Raw genomic sequence first — 20,279 nt, forward strand, 5'->3', positions numbered from 1 at the left:
TGGTGAAAAATCCTAATAATCATATTACATACAGTAAATTACAATAATTTAAAATAAACTTTATATTCTCTGTTGGTGTTATTATCCACATTTCTCTCAATATTCTGTTTCCTCAGCATGAGAATATAACAAAAAACAGCTGACATACAATACAGTACTTGTTTAATTGTCTGAAAATCATCAAATTCACTTATTAAAATAACACAATACAAATAAGAAACAGAAACACATTATGGTAATAACTGAACACTGTTTCAAAGATATAAATACATTTATAGTAAACCATAACAATACAACATACTGTACTAAAGATTTTGACAAACAGTGCTTTGGATTTTCAAAGAGAATCTAAATGTTTTATTAGCATGGCCAAAGCAGAATAATTTTGTGGGTATATAATGTTTGCAGCTTTTCAGCCTATTCTACTGAGTTGGCCTTGTACCAAATCATTAGTTTCCTAATTCAATAATTGTGAAAATGTTAACAGTTATTGTAAACAAGTAGGTGTGAAAGATTAAAGGAAGACAACATGCTAACACATACAGTAGGATAAACAACTCAATTTGTGGTTTTAACTCCTGTAATTTATAGGTAACAACACTACCAACAATACTATTATTATCTTTCCAATGAAACAAGACAAGTGAGAAAAATTCTTTATTAAATATGTTTCACAGTAAACAGTAATACTGTATACAGTAGTTATACAATTAATATATTTGCATAGTAGTTTAGTGTTAGGATTTTATATTTAATTTTTTTAATTTGCCAAATATTGTATTTAAAGTTACTAGGCTATAGCTATTGTATACTTATATACTGTATACTTTCTTTGCTCCTATTTGTTCTTTAATAATTTACTAATTTTAAACAAAAGTTTTGCAGTATTAAGAGTTTTCTTTGAGGCCGATATGATTGGCCGATAAAATCTAGGTTTCGATTTGACCTCATCGTTGGAAAAAATTTGTCATATGTTTCGGTTGTGGTATCGATAACGCCCTGGCGTTGAGGCCGAGTCACCGGTGGTGACCTAAATCCTGGTAGAGTTGATTGAGCTCAGTAGGGGTCTCTGGTCAATATAATTCACCTGCAGGATTGGAGAAGTTAGTAACTACTGTATATATTTTGTATATTTAAAAGATTTATAAGAAGTTCTGAAAGAGAGAGTTTTTAAGGAGATGATATTACAAATCAGTATATACATATTACAGTAATGTTTAAAGAAAAATAAATGGGCAATATTAATATCAACTATAATTATTGCTACTTACAGTACAGTGGCAATAATATTGTGAAACTTGCAGAAAATAGGTTTCTAGATGTAAATAGAACAAGGCCAACAGCCATTAAGTCGCGTGCTACAATGCATAATGATACCGGACCGACAGACAGACCGACCGTCATAGTGAACTATAGTCGCGTCCACGCGACTAAAAAGGCATAATTTTGACGAATTTTGTAACTTTTTCATCAAAAACGTGCGCAAATTATCCAATTCGACATGCTCGTATGACGTAATTTTAAGTCGAAATTGTTTAAAAGATGGTAAAATTATTAGAAAAGGCTGCAAAAACATAAATCACGCGAAAAAAGTATGTATTAAACGCTACGAGCGCACCACGCGCGTAAACATTTGTGCGCGTATGGGAATTTTTGACATGCTCAAAATTGACAAGAAACGCGTAGAAAGTTGATTAAAAATGAATTTTGCGCATTTTAAAATTTTAAATGCGCGTGCGCGCGTAACTTTGTGGCTTTGTGACTCATGGCAATTTTGTAAACGCTTAAAATCGTCTGAAACGTACTCTTATTTCATCGAAAATAAATTTTGAAAATTTTAAGCGCGTGTACGCATGCGTTACATGCGCTACGCACGTAATTGTATTGCCATATGATGATTTTTGCCCTGAAATTTATGAGTACCAAATTTTATTTAATTGTGATTCATGGTTGTGAAGATATGATTACAAACGTGATTTCGTTAAATCGTGCGTAGACCGCATAATTTTTTATTGCGCACCGTGAAAACATAACCACATCGATTCCTGGCCATAAGGAATATACTGTGAAAAATTGACTTAGCTAGATTAAACTGATATCAAGATAAGGTCAGAAAGCGATAAAACGCATAGTGATACCGGACCGACAGACCGACCGACATAGTGAACTATAGAGTCGCTTCCACGCGACTAAAAAGTAAATTCAAGTCAAATATCTCTGAAATGGAAAAATATAATTAAAGTCAGAAACGAACTGGAATGAAATCTGTCAAAAAGTATCAATTTCTATTTGTTGTAAAAGTCCATGCCTTACAAACACCACCACACATACCAATCATAACATGTTCAGTTTGCTGTTGGCAATCGGGGAAAGAAAAACTAGGAAGACAAATTCTTGTTTTCTCTATAAACACCGCATTTTTATCTCGTTTATTCATTGAAAATTAAGTTCACTTTAATATGGATACTTTCAGGTGATTGCCTTCAAGGCTTGAGATAATTTTCCTTCCAAATTTGAAGCTGTGTGATTTCTTCATCCCACCCAGTCAACTTGCTAACATTTCAGTGTCAGAACATGTCACTCCAATGCCATTGATTTCTTTCCTCTCAATTGGAAGGTTTCTAATGGCACAAAATAAAAATTACTTTTGGTACATTAGTTGAAATGGAGCTTCATTACTATACAGAACTTCAGACTTTTCTTTAAAAAAAATAGAATGTCTAAAAAATATGGCAACAATGATATTTATAGTGGATTTAGTAAGAAGCAAAAGGCATGTGTTTAAAAACATTCTTTAGCAAAGCGTCAGTTTAATCCACAATACTCCACACCCCACATGCTCAGGACACATGTTTTGGTGTACTCTGTAGATAAAAAATTGTGTTCAATTTTGCGTGACTTGTCCTAAATCTTTAATACCACCCTCGCACACTTTTTAAGCTAATATATTACTAATAAAGGTCTTGTGTGGTGTTTACAATTAAGTGGTCCCATAATAGGAAATTATCAACAGATTCCCTTGAGTCAATCTGCTGGGTCTATGGTTGTTGAGGTTTATGTTTAGGAAGTATTAAAGAAAAGGACTTCCGTGTAGCATACAATTGGCTACAGTTTATGGTCTGAAAGTTTGAATGCGATATAAATTTTGAAATAATAATGAAATAAATTGTGTAATAATAACAATAATTAAAGGGTATAGAAATTGTTATAGAATGTTGTTACGTATACCGTAGCTGAGCTTAAGTAATATACTTATGTGTGGCCATTGTGTACAGTAGTATTACTGTATACAGTACGTTGAAGTTGAGAAAAGGTCTAATTTTAAGTTACCGTTAACATAGCACTGGTACATTTAATCAAAATTGGTATTTTTTTACATATTTCTTTTAGGGAAAGTCCCATGGCAAAGCTTTAGACATATTTCTTGGAATTTGTCCACCTGGAGTCATTGATGAGAGCCATTGTGGTGCTTGTGGTTGTGTAGGACCCAAAGGAGATAGGGTAAGTTATAATAATGTATGGGGTAAGTATGCTGATCATAATATTGTGACAGAGCAGCTATAAGCCCCGAAAACTATACATGTTATGTATGCATTCATTCCTGTTACATTTCCGGATTGGAAAATAGTTAGTTTAGCTATGGGGAAATAGGGTTTGGACTAACTTAATTTCTCCATGGTTGGGCACATTAGCAATTTTACTTAATTATCTATTCTTATTTTAATCTTTGATATACAATGTTGGAAGGTAAAGTAAGCTGACAGTATTTCAATAATTAAATTAAATTGAGCCCAGTAAAATATTTGGTTGTAAAAAAAAATTATTTTATAATAGTTTACTATTATTATTGAAAGTTTCAAAAAAGTTTCAGAAACATTAGTATTCCAGAGGGCGACATTTCAATTTCGTCAAGCTTCAAAAGCTACATAATATTTATGTTAATTTAGATATTTTCAATAGATTATTAAAAATTTGGAAACTAAATATTAACCATATGTATAATTAAAACAATATTGGCAAATCTAAACTAATCAAAATAATGGTACCAGAGGCATTAAATTCACTTATTAATCTATTGTTGTAACCTTTCAATGTATTGTAAATTGTTACAATCTATCAAGTGGATTTCTTTTAAATGACATAGCCTGGAAGGGCAATTATTGTCCTTGACTGGGTTTTGACAGAATGACCACTGAATGACCTCATGGAATGGACCAATCATGATTTGATTTAAATAGCTATGCACTGAAGAACTTTCTTTATTATCTTATACTGTAGTTACTAAATTAGTATTTGATCTCAACTAACCAAATTATAGCAGATATGTTAGTATTTCAGATACAGTAGACATTTTAGATACAGTAGACTCTTCTTTTAACTTGGAACACAGATAATAATCAATAAAACAAATTTAAATAACCAACATAATGATTGTGAATCAACACACAATTTGTAAATTCTTGGCTTTTCTGGAAACTGTAAAGAACACATTTTGTGATTTTTATCAACCAACTACAAACTACTTTGAAATAGAGTTGAAACAAATATTGTACAGGCCTGCAATACTGTAGGTTAGACTTATGTCTCCACCATTAATGACAATAAATAATACCATTTATACTATAGAATATTTGCTTTATAAAAATCAAACTATCAAAATGATTAAAAGGTTAACTTCCTTCCTAACCAATTGAGCGAGGTGTAATTCAGGATGTTTCCGAGCGACCAATCTGGTGATTTGTCATAATTGGGTCTGTTAGTTCAGCTGGTCATGTTGACTGGAGGAAGTTATCAACTTGGTTCTTCAGAATAATCGGATACCAAGTTCTTGAATACTTCAACAGAAACATTCCTTTTGGTCTTTTTGATGGAAGGCATCATTATTTTCTAAACATTTTTTGGTCTTTTTTGGTACCACTTGCGTATTTTTCCGCAAGTATTCTCAATGTACTTAGTATGAAGTACAAATTACATCAGAGTAGGGCAAAACATCTGACCAATTTTTTGGTCTTCCTGATCAATGTCATCATCCTCAACAAACCCTTTTTTTTTAATTCTTCAAACAAAAGTTTTTGGTAATTCATTCCTTATCAAGCCCAATGTTTTCCTGCTTCCCTCAGTTATCAACATCCTAATATCATATTCCATATAATAGTTTACTATATATTAAATTTCATTGCGATATTTTTTTTTTCTTTCTTAAAAAAAATAACCTGTTATTTCTTCTAGGGTCGAACAGGTATTATAGGTCCTGTTGGAAATCAAGGAGCTCTTGGGCCTCCAGGGCCACCTGGTGTTCGTGGGCCTAAAGGGTATGAAGGAGCTGATGGTGTCCCTGGACCTAGAGGTGACCAAGGGGATGATGTAAGAATTTTCACTTTTAAACTTAAATACAGTATTGTTATTTTCTTCAAGGAATAATCCAATGCTTTTCATTTTTACCTATTAATGTTATGTCTGATGTTTTATTGCCCAGTAAAGGTTTTGTGTTTTAATGTACAGTAATAGTACAGTATGTTGAATTGACTGACATAATGTTGTAAGATCAATTGTTGCATTAGATACATTATATATTAAAATTACTAACAATATACAAAATTAATTTGTTATTCACTTTCACAAAGTGTGCAAATAAAAAAAAATTGTTGATATATTTAATTGTATTATATAGGGAGATTCAGGAAGACCTGGCTTTTCGGGTTACAAAGGACACAGTGGTAGGGATGGATATGCTGGCCGACCTGGTGTTCCTGGCACCCCAGGATGCAATGGTTCAATTGTAAGCGAGACACATTTATGCAGATCCCTTTAAAAAATGTCCCCGACATACAATATCTACATCTAAATTGAAAAGAGCCTTAAAAGCTATACTGAATATTATATATATTCAATCTTATGTCACATAAAAGACTCTAATATACATCTTAATAGCATACATTTTCTGACAATAAATATATGTTCTAAAGTTAGTTTTTGTGACAACAATTTTAGAACAAAGGCTAGTTCCAATCTCTCTCATATATAGGGGAAATGGTTGCATTGAAACACACCATGATACGATTTCCTGACTTATTTGATCCATACATACAGTACATTTACAAATTTCTATATTTCTATCTTTAAAGAGAAAATATATAATTTGTGGAAAATATTAATAAATTAACCATTTATTAGTTACCTTTAATAATTGAATCTTTTATAGGGTGAGCCTGGACTTTCTGGTCCACCCAGTACTAAAGGCATACCAGGACCGCGAGTAAGTACACTTTAATAACCACAATATAATATAATATCTGCTTTCCTAATATTTGGAGACGTTGTCATTATTATAAAATTTGTTTTTATTTAGACTTGTTGATTTGGAAAATACAGAAAGTAATGATTTTGATTTTTATATAATAATACCTTATTTCAATAGGGACCAGATGGACCAAAAGGACCTAGAGGAGAACCATCCCCTTTCACTTTTGTGCCCAAGGGTGAGGCTGGTGACCAAGGCTTGAGAGGAAATCAAGGTCCACCTGTGAGTTTTATTTAAATGTGCATATTATAACCTTTTCACACATGCAAAAAGTAACAACTTGTAACCAGGTTTGCTCCAGTGTAAATCATCTGAGATTGCACAAGCACCTCTGTGAAAAACACATCAAGAAGTCTATTTTTTTGTTCCGGGATGTTTTGAGTTGCTACTGGGAATGTGTACTTGTCTTGGTTTTTGAATGACCAATCACAGTGCATTATACTAATAATGATCTTTTAAATCCAAGCTATTCACAGAATTTGAAATGCATGTATGAAAACATGTAATGGAGATCAAAATATTTTACAAATTGTAACAATATATGCAGTGTGAAAGGGTAAAAAAGTGGAGCTGTAGCCTGGTGGTTAATGTGCTTGCCTTCCAATCTCAAGGTCCAGGGTTCAATCCTGACCTAGTGCCAGGGTTGTAACTCATGAAACTTACTCCACTCCCTAAGCCTCAAATGAGACTTAGTTTATAAGCATGATAAATTATAAAATAATAATGTAATGTGCTCTCTGTTGGATGCGTATGAAGTAAAAATAAAATAAATATATAAGATTATAAGAAACCTTCATGACATGAGTAACAGAATGAAAAATAAATAATAAACAAATCATATTAATCTCCGTGTGCACAATTACATCAATGTAATTGTGCACACGGAGATTTAATATGATTTGTTTATTATTTATTTTTGTGCAATGGCAGTTATGGGGAATTCCCATATTTTGGCAATAAATGAATGCTACTTGTCTGAAGGTCAAATCTTGCATTCATGTTTACCAATAATGAGATGATATTCAATTTATTAATTTCAGGGACGCTTTGGATCTAATGGGCGAGATGGATTTAGAGGCGATACTGGTTACAGTGGTGAAAAGGTCTGTAATTAAGGATATTGTTTTCAGATTTTGTTTCAACCAATAATATTTGTCCTTCTTTGCGTATTATGATTTGTTGATAAATAGCTAATGTGACCTTGAATTTTTGTTAGGGTGAAAGAGGAGATCGTGGACCAAGAGGAGAAAGAGGAGGGCAGCCTGGACCAGATATTGACCTCAAAGGTCAGCCTGGAGATACGGTTTGTACATTTGTATTTTTTAATTTAAAATAGCGTAGTATTTGCCAGTGTTGACAAATTCCAGTAAACTGAAGAAAACTAGTTTTCAGAAGTTCATTTACCTTCTTTGTGAACGCAGCAAATAAAAAAACTATTTTGTAGTCATCCTGCAGATCGACAAAATGACAGCTTTCAAGGAAATTCAAATTTATTTCTTTCAAATCCAAAAAAAGTTATTTGTGAGATTGAAATTGAAAGATCCAAATGAAAATTTTGTCTAATAACCTTACACATACTGTCTCACAAACAACTAAACAAAAATGATACCAAGACACAAACATAACAGGACGAAAAACAAGGGACACAAACAGAAAAGGTGCGAACAAAGGTAGCTGATGGACTACAATAAGCAACCTCCGCCTACTGTAAAATTTCCTATTTAAGATTTCACCGGAAAAATATATATATATATTTGTTATTTGTGTGTGATTAGGCTAATTTCACTACAACCAACAGCCTTTCAACTAACAATAGTTTCAGTTGACTAACAATAGAACAGCAACAGCAAAAACCAATTGATGAATTTGAAAAGAAATAGGTTTTTTAAACTACTCGTATCTAAAAATAAAACAAATTAGCACAAATTATAACTCTTGCCTTTGTTTTTTTGGACAAGTAGTTCTTGAGAAAATGCAATTTTAGGTTACTGCTTGTCGGCTTTTGAAAATTGTCTCCTATCTTTTAACACTAGCAGGTCTTAAAATAATACTAAAAAGTGGTCAAGAATTGGGACCCTAGTCCGGATTGCCTAAAAAATTTAATGTGTTCCTTTGTCACATATCTATCTGTAAATTCATTTTGGTAAAGATATTGCAATAAATTTTTGAGTAATCCTACTAACAAACATACAGACAAACCAACAAACAGACCCACACGATTGACTACATATACCTCCTCCTTAGCAGAGGTAAACTAGCACAACTAACTTCTCCAAACAGTGGAAAAATGTTTGTAAACAAAAGTTTCTAGTGTAGCATTAGTATCGTATTGACTAGTTTTTTTGACATAGCTTTCTTTATGTAAGTTTTCCAAGTTGATTTACGATGTATCCCTTTTTGTATGTGAAACACTGTACATTATTCATTAAAGTATGTTGGCCTCCTAAGACGATAATTGTTTGTATTTTAGGGTGATCGGGGTGATCCAGGAATTATTATGCCATTGGAACCTTTAGGACCAACTGAGTCTGAAACCATTAGAGGAACAAAGGGAATTAAGGTTTGTGGACAAATTTGTAGTATATAAAAGTGTGTTGTAAACAGGATTTAACCCAGAGTGAAAGAGTATTGGAAAATTAATTACTTTGTATTAATTAAGATTTCTTTAATATATAAATTACTAATTCATAATGGAGTAACTTTGTTTTGTTTTTACTGTTAGGGCATCAAGGGAATGGTCGGTATGAAAGGTGAGAGAGGTCCCTCTGGACCCATGGTAAGTTTTAAATATTACAGAAAAAATAAATAATACTAGTATAATATGTGCTCAATAAACATAAATTATTACGATGGATTATCTGTTACAAACTTTACTAACTAATAACGTTCTAATGCTGACCAGATAAATATATTGCAATTAAAGTGTAATGAATTTTTTAGTTTCTGATAATTAATAAACAATATACGATTTAAATAAACAGTGCTTGTACTTTTATACTATAGGGTGAGAATGGAAATGAAGGCTTGCTTGGAGAAAAAGGTCTTCCTGGATTCAGCGGAAGAAGGGTAAGTTGTGTAAAGCAAGAAGCAAATGTTACAAACAAACTAAATTTATTAAAACTATACAGGATAAATGTACATAGACTGTAGGGACATAAGTATTAGCCACCTAGTATTGTATTAAAATGCTTGTAGCTAAGGAGTAACATTGTGACTGAGGAGTAACACAGAGGCCTGGGGTCCCTGGTTTAGTGACCCTAAGGCATTTTTAGCCCTTTTCGACACACTTTAATGCCTTTTTCCCTCCGAGCCCTGCTCAGGGCCCCGTAAGTTGCTGAATTTAGCCAGTGTGCGCTCATAGCCGTTATGCCACTGGCTTGTGGTAACTTGTGGGTATTGGATTTAATAACTAGAAATCTTGTTATTTTAGGGTACACAAGGAGTTCCTGGACGTAGAGGAGAAAAAGGTCCTGATGGCATATCTGGAGATAAAGGAACACAAGGCTTTCCTGGACAAACAGGAGGGAGGGTAAGATCTTTTGTGCTTAAAATTTGATAGATAAACAATACAGAACAGAACACAGCTGATGATCTTCAAAATTATTGACGACAATTTGCTGTTGATGCATTCAGTGAATATTGTAAGGCCAAGAAATCATTAATTATTAATTCCTTGCATTGATATGGTTATCTTTGCTGCTGAGGTGATAACGCTAGACACACGGTCTACAGAAATATTTTGGCTATATAACATAACAGATATTCCCTATCGGTGTAAAGGGGATCTCCTTGGTAATTATAGTTTTTACCATATATTCCATCAAGAAATATATAATTGCCTCGGAGGATGTCAAATGTTATATTATACAACTCTAAATACGCACAAGCTTATTGTGAATTATTGTATTTCCAGTAATATTGTATATACTATACATATCTTCATAAAAAAGAACAGTAATATTATTATCATATTATTTTATTTTAGGGGAGCGGAGGAGATTATGGTGATGATGGAGATATGGGTCCTAAAGGTTTACCAGGAGTGGTAAGCACTATTTACAGAATAAAGGCCATGGCCATGTTCAATCTGCCACTTCAACATTAGGGAGCTTTTGATTTGTGATAACTCATTTTAATTCATTTTGCGCATGTAGCAACAGCAAGATGTGCTTACCGTAGTTCATTCTTTGAGACAGGATTTTCAGGGTCCAGATGAGGATCAATGACACAATATTATTTAGTATTGGTAGTTTTTGAATCTTTATAAATCAGAAGCTTCCTATTATTTTTGATATAGACCAGTCAATCTTTCAATTCATGAAAATATTTTCTTCATTCCACAAATACAAAACTTCCATTAGTTTTTTTTAATACACCTATTTTTCGTAAGTGGATTATAAAACATAATAAATAATAATAATAAATGAAAACTTGTATAGCACCGGTGTCCCCCACCCATGTGGAGCTCATGGCGCTTTGTGCATTAGCAACGTGCGAGTACATCAGCGAATAGCGACATAGTGGATTATGCAGTCACTGCATAATTTTTACTAAACACCGTAACTTTCAGTTTAAGGGTTTTGCTAGAGGATTACCTGGAGATAAAGGATTTCAGGGCAATCAGGGACAACGAGGTCCCAAAGGTCAGCAGGGTGACCGAGGAGACTATGGACCTCAAGGAAGCGATGGTAATCGTGGTGATTTAGGTTCCAAAGGTCGTCAAGGTGAACCAGGCCGGGGATTTGATGGAGATTATGGAGAACCGGGCAATGAAGGTTTGATTACATTTGTTTATACTTAGTTTTTAACTTTATTATGGCTACATAGTGCAGTAAGTACATCATGTAATTATGCCTATTTTAAAACAAAAAATTGATATACAAATTATGGCAATATTACTAGTTTTCGTTGATAATTCATAATTACAAACTAGTAAAGTCTATTCATAAATCCATATGATTAGCTGCAATGTTTGAATAAATTATTTTGCAGGTGTTCCTGGAATCAAGTTTGGAAACAAAGGAGAACAGGGACAACCAGGTGAACAAGGGGAGCCAGGAATTCCTGGTTTGAATGGATATAAGCTGAATGGAGATCGTGGAATGGATGGAGGAGTAGGACAGAAGGGGCAACAAGGACCTAGAGGATATAAAGGCATTGCTGGGAGTAGAGGTAAATGCTTTTTAGGTTGATCATTTTAGTGTGCATGTTTTTAATGTATCCAGGTACAGTTGTCAAAAGCAAATTATTACTGGTAGTCTTATTTAAATATCGTTGTTCTGATAAAAGATTTTCATTAAATAGGACATGCATTTGCGACACATTTTCCACGTTTATTTAACCAAAAAGGGTGGGGAGGAGGGCAGCAGTAGAACCTAAATTGTATATTTGCGCATTATTGGGAGGCATGGGAGGTTTACATTTGCATCAATAGTTCAGTTTACACACAGATTTTTTTGATCAGTACTATTTAAGATACCACAATGACATCATTAAAAATTGTTGATTTATGTTTAGATTTAGTGGATCTCCCTATGTTTTTGTGGGTGGTAGAATCAACCATGCTCCTATCCATCACTCACTTCTTGCAATGAAGAGTCTGCGCCAATGCTATTTTGTATTTTTTAATTGATATATATATGATGTTGAATAACAAATGCTGTTTTATACTTTTAATAAACCAATTACAGTAATTTGAAAGAATTTCCCCTCAAATAAAAATATAGATAAAGATATTTATTGGACCCCATTGGAAATAAGTTTACTTTTATTTGTCGACTTAATGGGTTATCCGGGTATTCTTTTTGTACATTGTATATTTTAACTTTGTGTATGAATATCGAATAAAATCAATCAATAAATGGTCACACATAGACTAAACATCTTCCTGTATGATGCGAGACGGTTGGTAACTATGATCACATATTTCATTGACTATTTAACATACTTGTTTTTGTATAGGTCAAAGGGGCGATGGTCCTGATGGACCAATCAACGGCGAAAAAGGAGAAGATGGTCGATTCGGAAGGAAGGGAGATCGTGGAAGACGAGGTCCTTTCGGTGAGAGAGGACAAAAGGGATCGAAAGGTAAAAATTATTTTCAATATTTGGAGTAGTCTTGGGAGATATTGAAACTGATTTAGCCAATAAGGCTCATGGGCTAAATGGACAGGTCACCTCAACTTGTTCTGCAAAAGATCAGATATTCTCTAGATTAAAGAAGGATGTCACAGAAAACAAGGTATTTGTTCATTTGTTATTCAAATAATGAATGTTTATAAGACTGTGTGGGTAGAAGAACTTCAACAAATAAAAATATTCTCTCCATCCTAAGAATACCCAACATGCAGTTTACATCTCGAGGACTACACCACAGAAAAAAGGCAGCTCTCCAATTTTACATGGGAATCATTTTGTTGTTTTGCCCAAAAGTTTTTATATAAACTTGACTAGTAAAATCACTAAACTTTACCTGTACAATAAGCCATGTTTTGGTAAATCAAGATATACGGTTGTTTATAATATTTATTATCTAATTTTTTTTATCATCAGGTTACCTGGGTGGAATATGTGAAAATTGTCCAAATGGATCTAAAGGTCAACCAGGAGTACCAGGTTTTGACGGCTTTCCAGGAGTAGATGGCTTGCCTGGGGACAAAGGGGACGTTGGGCCACAAGGGTTTGAAGGTGATCCAGGTTTCAAGGGTTTCAAGGGTTCAGCTGGACTTAAGGTAATAACTAATTACATTACAAACAAACAGATTAAAATGAATATATATGCTCAACTCCAGCTCTACAATGTAGAAGAGGAGGATGTATGTATCCGCCCAAAAAAATAAAATTGTTTCTAATACACCAATGTAATTATTCATTTGGACAACAAATTGAACTGAATTATATTATTTTGTTAAAAACTAAAAATACGAAAAAATAAAAATAATTTTTTGCTTTAATGCCATTGTAATGTTACAATAGTTATTCATTTTGTCCAAAAATATTATCACAAAATGTATTATTTACCTGAAAAGCAACAAAATAGTCAACTTGTCTGACAGGCCTTTATGTTATACACAATTGTAAAGTTGGAAAATCATTATTCACACATTCATGAACGTTTGATGTGATGTAAAAAATCTCTGAAATTGTTTTCATACCAAAATATTCTATCAAGACTACTGAAATTAATTTGTTGAGAAGTTTAGGATGCACGCAATTATATTGTTAGATTCCACAATGTATTTTAAATGGAAAGAGGTTCTAGTCAATAGATAATTCTTTGCCCTAGATCTTTTCATAATTTTCTAATGGTTGTTACCTATTGCTGTGTATTTCTCCTTTTTTTTTTTATTGTATTTATATGTATCTATGTATGTCTGAAATAAAAGTAGAATTGATTACCTTTAGATAACTTGGTCATCACGAAAGCTCTCTATTAGTATTCCTTTACTTTTTTTTCTTTATAGGGAGAAAATGGTAGAAGTGGCTCCATTGGAATCCAAGGTCCACCAGGTTTTAAGGGTCCAGATGGTAAGTACATTTTTTCTCTGTTTATATTGGTATTTACCTCATAATGTCAAATAATCTAGCATCATTGCTTGTGCAGAGAATAAACTATTAAAAAAGTATAAATCAAAAGCCTTTATTAGCACTTACTCACTCACTCACGGTACTGATGTCACGACGGTAGGTGGTGCTGCGTGGTTGCTAGCGCAACCAAAAATGCGTTCATCCTGCCCGAGTGACTCCAAAGTCACCAATGGTTTGAAATAGGCTTATTGAAGTAGTCATTTTAAAACTTAATAATTTTTAATAAAAACAAACTAAAATTTCAAAAGATCACTAAATATTTGTTTTTAATAATCTATTTATTCTTCAACTACAGTTTAAGTTTAAAAAAATCAAGCTAAGATACATAATTTGATAGAAATATGACAGATCTTTACTGTTTATCAACATAGTAGCGCTGAACGCATTTTTTGGTTGGCTAGCAACCATGCAGCGCCCTCTATCGTTGTGACGTCATACTGTGATACTCTATAGACTGTAGTAAACTGTAGGTCTATTTAAAATATGATTCAATATGTTATTATTTTCATTACTAGGCGACAAAGGAATTTTTGGAGTCCGTGGTAGTATAGGTGATGTTGGACAACCAGGAGAGAATGGTGAACCTGGTTTAGACTTTGATGAAAATAAAGTAATAGATAGAGTAAGTTATTTCTATTCTTTACAAGTAAATTATTTGCGACAATCGTTTTTTTTTCTATTGAGCAGTGAAGCATCAATTTTGAAGGCCGGTAAATGTTGATTTCGCCTATATTATAATGATCAGGCTCACTCACAGGTTTTATGCAAATTTCATTTTTAACTTGGAATTCAACTTTACATTATAATATATTTTTACCTTACCAAAATATGCAGTCAACTCTCACAAATACCTTTGGGCTGGCCTAATATGTCTAGTTTTCTGGAAAGTCTGGTATTCAGTATGTGTGCTTAATGGTAAAAATGAATTTGGGACATTTTGAACCTCAAGAGAAGTCTGGTTTTGTGAGAGTTTCTTGTTTTAAGAGAGTCCGGTATAGGGAGGCCGATATAAGATTTGTAATAGACATAACTGTAGTCATTTTTAAGGAAAGGAACACCTTCCCCTTCCCTAATGTTTTGTTTTCTAGAAAACTTAAAAATAGACAGAAAGACATGTTGGATGACAGTGCCAATAGCCACTTCCTAAATAGTATAACTCCAAACACTATAATAGTTAAATGGTTTGGTGTACCATATGCCTATTGCAGGAAATGAGGTTTATAATACATAAATAATAATAGATTATAACTGATTATATATTCTGCAGATATTACGCTCTCCACATTCTGCTATATACATAGTATGTTGTTTTATAAAAGTTTTGAAAACGGTGCATTTTTACTTTTTTTTTGGTAAATACTACTTCGCATAAAACGCTTAATGAGTTTGTGCACTCTTTGTGTTCATAATCAGTGTACCATGTCCCATATAACTGGCTCAGCCTATATATTGTGCCAGTTCTGTGGTACATATCATTTTGAAACCTGAGCTGCACTGACAAGATCTAATAACATCGAAACAGTACTGTCTTCAGATTGGAGATATATATATATATATTTTAACCTTTCTTTGACAGACTGGTCCTAAAGGCTCAAAAGGGGCAAATGGTAGTGAAGGTGTCATGGGAGTTCCAGGGCAGGAAGGTCCACTAGGATTTAAAGGTGACAGAGGAGAAGGTTCTAGAGGAGAAAGAGGTGACATAGGTGACGAAGGATTTAAAGGAGCTGTAGGGATGTTAGGACAGAAAGGAGAGAGAGGTAATTGCTAATGCTAATTCTCTTTATTCATTACATTTAATCAAACAATTGTGATGGTTCAAAATGTTCTCTATCAAGAAAAGAAATATAAAAAAATTTTCAAAACATAAACAAAAATACATGTGGAATAAAAAAAAACAAAACATGTGGAATGCAAGGAAACAAATAGGACCTGTGTGCGACTATAGTCAAACAAAGTTCTGTACAGGAAGATAATGATAAAAGCAAGGAAGGAGGAGTAAAAATTTATCCAGACAATCTTTTAATATCCATGACACATCTTAAGTCTGTGAAGTTTATTCTAAATCTACTAAATTTCTTTTCATCATTACATATTATAACACACCTGAGCCAACTCTTGTCATTTGATTAAAGGATTATTGAACTTGTTACGTCATCGGGACTGCAATTTTGTTATGCATTGAAGTTTCTTATATGCATTCTAGGTCACTTTCACATATTTTTGTTGGATTTGTAAGCATCTTGTACTTACACGTGATCCTGTAGACCATCGACTAACAGTCGTAAACAATAATTATAAAGTCAAATTTACACGGACAAGCAGTAACAGTAAGGGGAAAACAGTGTGCATGTTCCACATAGAATCTGTATACATAATGAATGGGTTTCTGCTCAACCACCCTTGCGTTTTTTTGTAAATGGTCTTAAGAAACAACATTCTATATTTTTGTTTTCCGCTTATCGTTATTGCTTAAAATTACTGCTCGTCTTTGTAAATTGACCTTAAGTGATCATTCCAACTTTATATTGACATTTGAAAAGTACCACCTGTCTCTTTAAAATATATCTCAAATCAATATTGGTTGATATTTTATTGTTTAAAGCTTCTTATCCTGTCTGACATCACCCAACTTGCTTACTGGCAGGGATATGTTATCGTAAGCTAGCAGAAATGAGTTATTGCGGAAACCATTCAAAATTTGGTGGTGGTAAATTTGACGTAATCGCAGGAGGTTGTCAGAGGCATAGCATATTATCAGAGCCGCAGCAAAAATTGTTAAAACTTCTATTTATCGAAATTTCATAAAATGAAACCTCAAATTACTTTCAATAAATTATCTATATTCATATTATAATAATTTTTTCTTCAAATAAAATCTACTATAAAAATATAACAGTTTGTTTTCACAAATATGACAACATGAATACTGTACACTTAACAAATGTATGACTCATCTGTTTTAATCAAACCTGTAGCCAGGCTTTTTACTGGGAGTTTTTTGTCCCCTCAAAAACAGGCAAGTGTAAGCAACTGAATAACCTGCCTAGTAGAAAGTAATTTGTCTGCTGGCTGCTGTAGGAAAATTGGCATAACATTATCATAAGTTTATTTACTAGCATTTTCGCTGATGGTCTCTCTTTTAAAAGGTCACTTCAAGAAAAAACAAACCCCTGGCTACCAGGCTTGTTCATTATCATATTCGTAACATTGTGAAATCTTCCTACTGAGTATTTAAAACCAAAATGAGGTAATTAAGGATTAAACTCTTCCAATTCAATTTAGGCGATGATAGTTTGATCATTCGACCACTTGGTCCTCCAGGACCTCTTGGAGAAGTAGGTGTTCCAGGTGTTCCAGGTGAACAAGGTTTTTTTGGTGTAACTGGATTTGCTGGTGCTAGTGGTGATCAAGGAGAGGAAGGAGATCAAGGACCTCCAGGACCAAAAGGATTTGCTGGAAACCCTGGTGTTCCTGGTTAGTTATTTTTAGTATAGTTATATTTTAGTGCCTGCAACCAGATTCATGACCCCTTTTTTTCTTTTACACATGGAGTCTGGACTATGATTTTGGTTGTCTAGGCTTATAATGGTTTTTTTTCTTCTGTGTTTTATTCGTTTACTATGTGTTCTTGTTATACTATGACAATTCTGCTAATAATAATAATAATAATATTAATAATAATAATATTTATTCGGCAAAAGTTCATAAAGTACATTTTACAATTCATCTTGCCAGGAGCAAGTAATAGGCATGAGCCCAAACAGAAAACTGCTCTTACTCTTAATGACTATACTTACAGTGAAAGCCAATAAATAAATGAAGTGAAATGAAAATGATATGTAAAAAGAACATTACAGTCGACCTTACTTCGTCTGAAAGCAGTTTGGAAATGAGAAAGTTTGTTAAGAAGTATGTTTTCATTTGTTTTAGGAATTTCTGGAATGAGAGGAGTACCTGGAGTACAGGGTGAAAAGGGTTTCACTGGTTTTCCTGGTACTAGTGGTTTGCCTGGTTTTGATGGCTACCCAGGTAGAAGAGGTCAGAATGGTGACCTAGGGGATCCAGGTGCACCAGGCCTTCTTGGAATAAATGGTGATATAGGGCTTAAAGGCTCGAAAGGTGGAAGAGGACGAACTGGGCTGAAGGGAACACCAGGTAAAATGATTAGGCTTAAAATAATGCTAATGGTGACTATAGTACAAATAATGCAAAATAAAATATATTTGAATAGATAAGCAGAAAATTGTAATTGTAATGACTGTAATTCTATATTCATAAGTTATGTAATCCCACACCATTGAAAGATGTTTATTTGTCGTTAAATGTTTATTTGTTGTTAAATTTCTTTCTTACTGGTATCTCATTATGTTTTGACATTTTTGTAATTGTGATAAAGGTGGGGAAATACAAAAAATATTAGGTTTTTTTAAAAATTAATTATTTAAAATTTTATAAATAGGACAACCTGGTCTACCTGGGTTCCAGGCATTTTCAGCAGAGAAAGGTGAACCTGGACGAGGTTTTCCTGGCAGAAAAGGCGAGGCTGTCCAAGGTGAACGTGGTCCAACTGGATTTCGAGGACAAAAAGGCTTCAGAGGTAGTCGAGGTACGTGGATTAGTTGAATTAGTAATGATAGAAGTTGAGAAATTCTGATCTTGACAAATGTATTGCAAGACCATAGCCCCATTTTTCCAGAAGTGCCCTTTTCAAACTAGAGACCAGAAGGGAAAATAATGAGTGACATAATGCAGGGGTAAAGGCCCCTGGTTTAGCACTCCTAAGGGGCCAACTGTAACGCTGTATCTAGGAAGGAATATTTAAGACCGCATCGCGTATAATTAGATATGCACAATTGCCTTTGGAGAACATTTTTTCAGATCGTCTTCTGAAAAAGGCAGTGGCTATCAAAGATAATCAATTTCATCCGGCATCTAGTATGTTCCAGTTGATGCGCAGCGGTCGGCGATTTCGTTCTATTAAGGCCACTAAGGCACGATTTACAAATAGTTTCTTACCAGGAGCTATTAGAGCCTTAAACACCATGTAGACACGTTTTGAAATGTTTTTGTTTTGAGTTTGTGTTGTGTCTGTTGGATATTGTGTTTCGCCAACAGAGCAAACAGAATTTATATGTTTTTTCTTAAAACAAATGACAATAAATGATACTTGACTTGACTGAATTCTCGAGAAGTTCTAAAAAAATCGAAGAAAGTGCAAATGTCCTATTATGAAATATATATTCATGATTTCTGAATCTACCATTTTATATGTGATGATCATATAAAATTAATTTAATTCCAAATTAATAATAATTATAATTGTTACTTTATCAATCAATTATCGATCAATTTATTGATAAATATAAATTTACATATGCAGGTGTTAATGGTGTAAATGGCCCAGAAGGTAATCGAGGTGACAAGGGATTTCCTGGTGATTTCGGAGAACAAGGAAAAAAGGGCCATACAGGTATACGTGGAATAAAAGGTGCACCTGGCATGTCAGGAATAACGGGGCCAACAGGAGAAAAGGGCATTAAAGGTACAGATAAGCCAATAAGACTAATATTTAAATATTTTCGAAACTCCATCACATGAATTTTTTAAACTAAACTTAGGACATTTCTACTGAATTATAGTACATATATTTAAATTTTTAAATTTGTGCTTCTTTTTTTTTGTAATGTATTAATCTCTTTTATATTGTTTTAATGTATGTATACTCAGATATTTGTTGATTTTAATGCAATAAAGACACTACTATCTTATGATGATTATAAACACTTATTAAGAAACGATAACCAGTTGGAACATAAACAATATTACTTGAGCGAGCTTAGCCCGAAGAGAAACAATTGGCCTCGCCGGGATCCTAGGTGCCGTAAAAATAACAATAACACAAGTGGAGACGAATGAGTTGGTGCTGGTAATAAGTATAGAGGGGGGGTTTGGGGTTTTTCAGATTTTCTTTACATCTAGTATATGTTGATATAAAGTTTGCGGTACACCACATATCTTAGTTATGAAAAGAACTGTTGAGTTTCTCGACGTTTTGATCAATATGCTTTAATCATCCTCAGGAGTGAGACTGTATATTATATATGTTTTCTTTTCTGTTTCAATTTAGGTCTGAGTGGAGAACGTGGTCCTAATGGCTTACAAGGAGTAGAAGGCCTAAGTGGCATCCCAGGACGAAAAGGTTTTTTTGGGTTCAAAGGCAATACAGGAATTAAAGGCTTTCCTGGTATGCGAGGAAATCCAGGAAGAAATGGCAAGGATAATTATAACTACTATTTTTATAATATTTTTGTATAGCACCCTCTATGGTTTGATGTAGTATTATAGTGCTTCTATAAAAACTCCCAATATTTCATTTTTCCAAGTTGGGAAA

At 33.4% G+C, this 20,279-nt stretch overlaps 1 protein-coding gene across 1 annotated transcript in view; it reads left to right on the forward strand.

Annotated features, from left to right (window-relative positions):
- The window catches only part of LOC140050099 (uncharacterized), a 38,214-nt gene that overhangs the window by 5,396 nt on the left and 12,539 nt on the right, over positions 1–20,279 (forward strand). The window contains exons 3-26 of the mRNA XM_072095120.1: positions 3,391–3,501; positions 5,230–5,364; positions 5,672–5,779; positions 6,203–6,256; positions 6,419–6,523; positions 7,342–7,404; positions 7,518–7,604; positions 8,772–8,861; positions 9,024–9,077; positions 9,305–9,367; positions 9,732–9,830; positions 10,287–10,346; positions 10,872–11,076; positions 11,294–11,473; positions 12,263–12,388; positions 12,854–13,032; positions 13,765–13,828; positions 14,404–14,510; positions 15,465–15,645; positions 17,171–17,362; positions 17,819–18,043; positions 18,348–18,494; positions 19,269–19,430; positions 20,016–20,159. Of these exons, the coding sequence (XP_071951221.1) occupies positions 3,391–3,501; positions 5,230–5,364; positions 5,672–5,779; positions 6,203–6,256; positions 6,419–6,523; positions 7,342–7,404; positions 7,518–7,604; positions 8,772–8,861; positions 9,024–9,077; positions 9,305–9,367; positions 9,732–9,830; positions 10,287–10,346; positions 10,872–11,076; positions 11,294–11,473; positions 12,263–12,388; positions 12,854–13,032; positions 13,765–13,828; positions 14,404–14,510; positions 15,465–15,645; positions 17,171–17,362; positions 17,819–18,043; positions 18,348–18,494; positions 19,269–19,430; positions 20,016–20,159 (2,941 nt within the window). The remainder of the gene's footprint in view (positions 1–3,390; positions 3,502–5,229; positions 5,365–5,671; positions 5,780–6,202; positions 6,257–6,418; positions 6,524–7,341; positions 7,405–7,517; positions 7,605–8,771; positions 8,862–9,023; positions 9,078–9,304; positions 9,368–9,731; positions 9,831–10,286; positions 10,347–10,871; positions 11,077–11,293; positions 11,474–12,262; positions 12,389–12,853; positions 13,033–13,764; positions 13,829–14,403; positions 14,511–15,464; positions 15,646–17,170; positions 17,363–17,818; positions 18,044–18,347; positions 18,495–19,268; positions 19,431–20,015; positions 20,160–20,279) is intronic.

The sequence above is a fragment of the Antedon mediterranea genome, chromosome 5, assembly GCF_964355755.1.
Source record: "Antedon mediterranea chromosome 5, ecAntMedi1.1, whole genome shotgun sequence".
NCBI lineage: Eukaryota > Metazoa > Echinodermata > Crinoidea > Comatulida > Antedonidae > Antedon > Antedon mediterranea.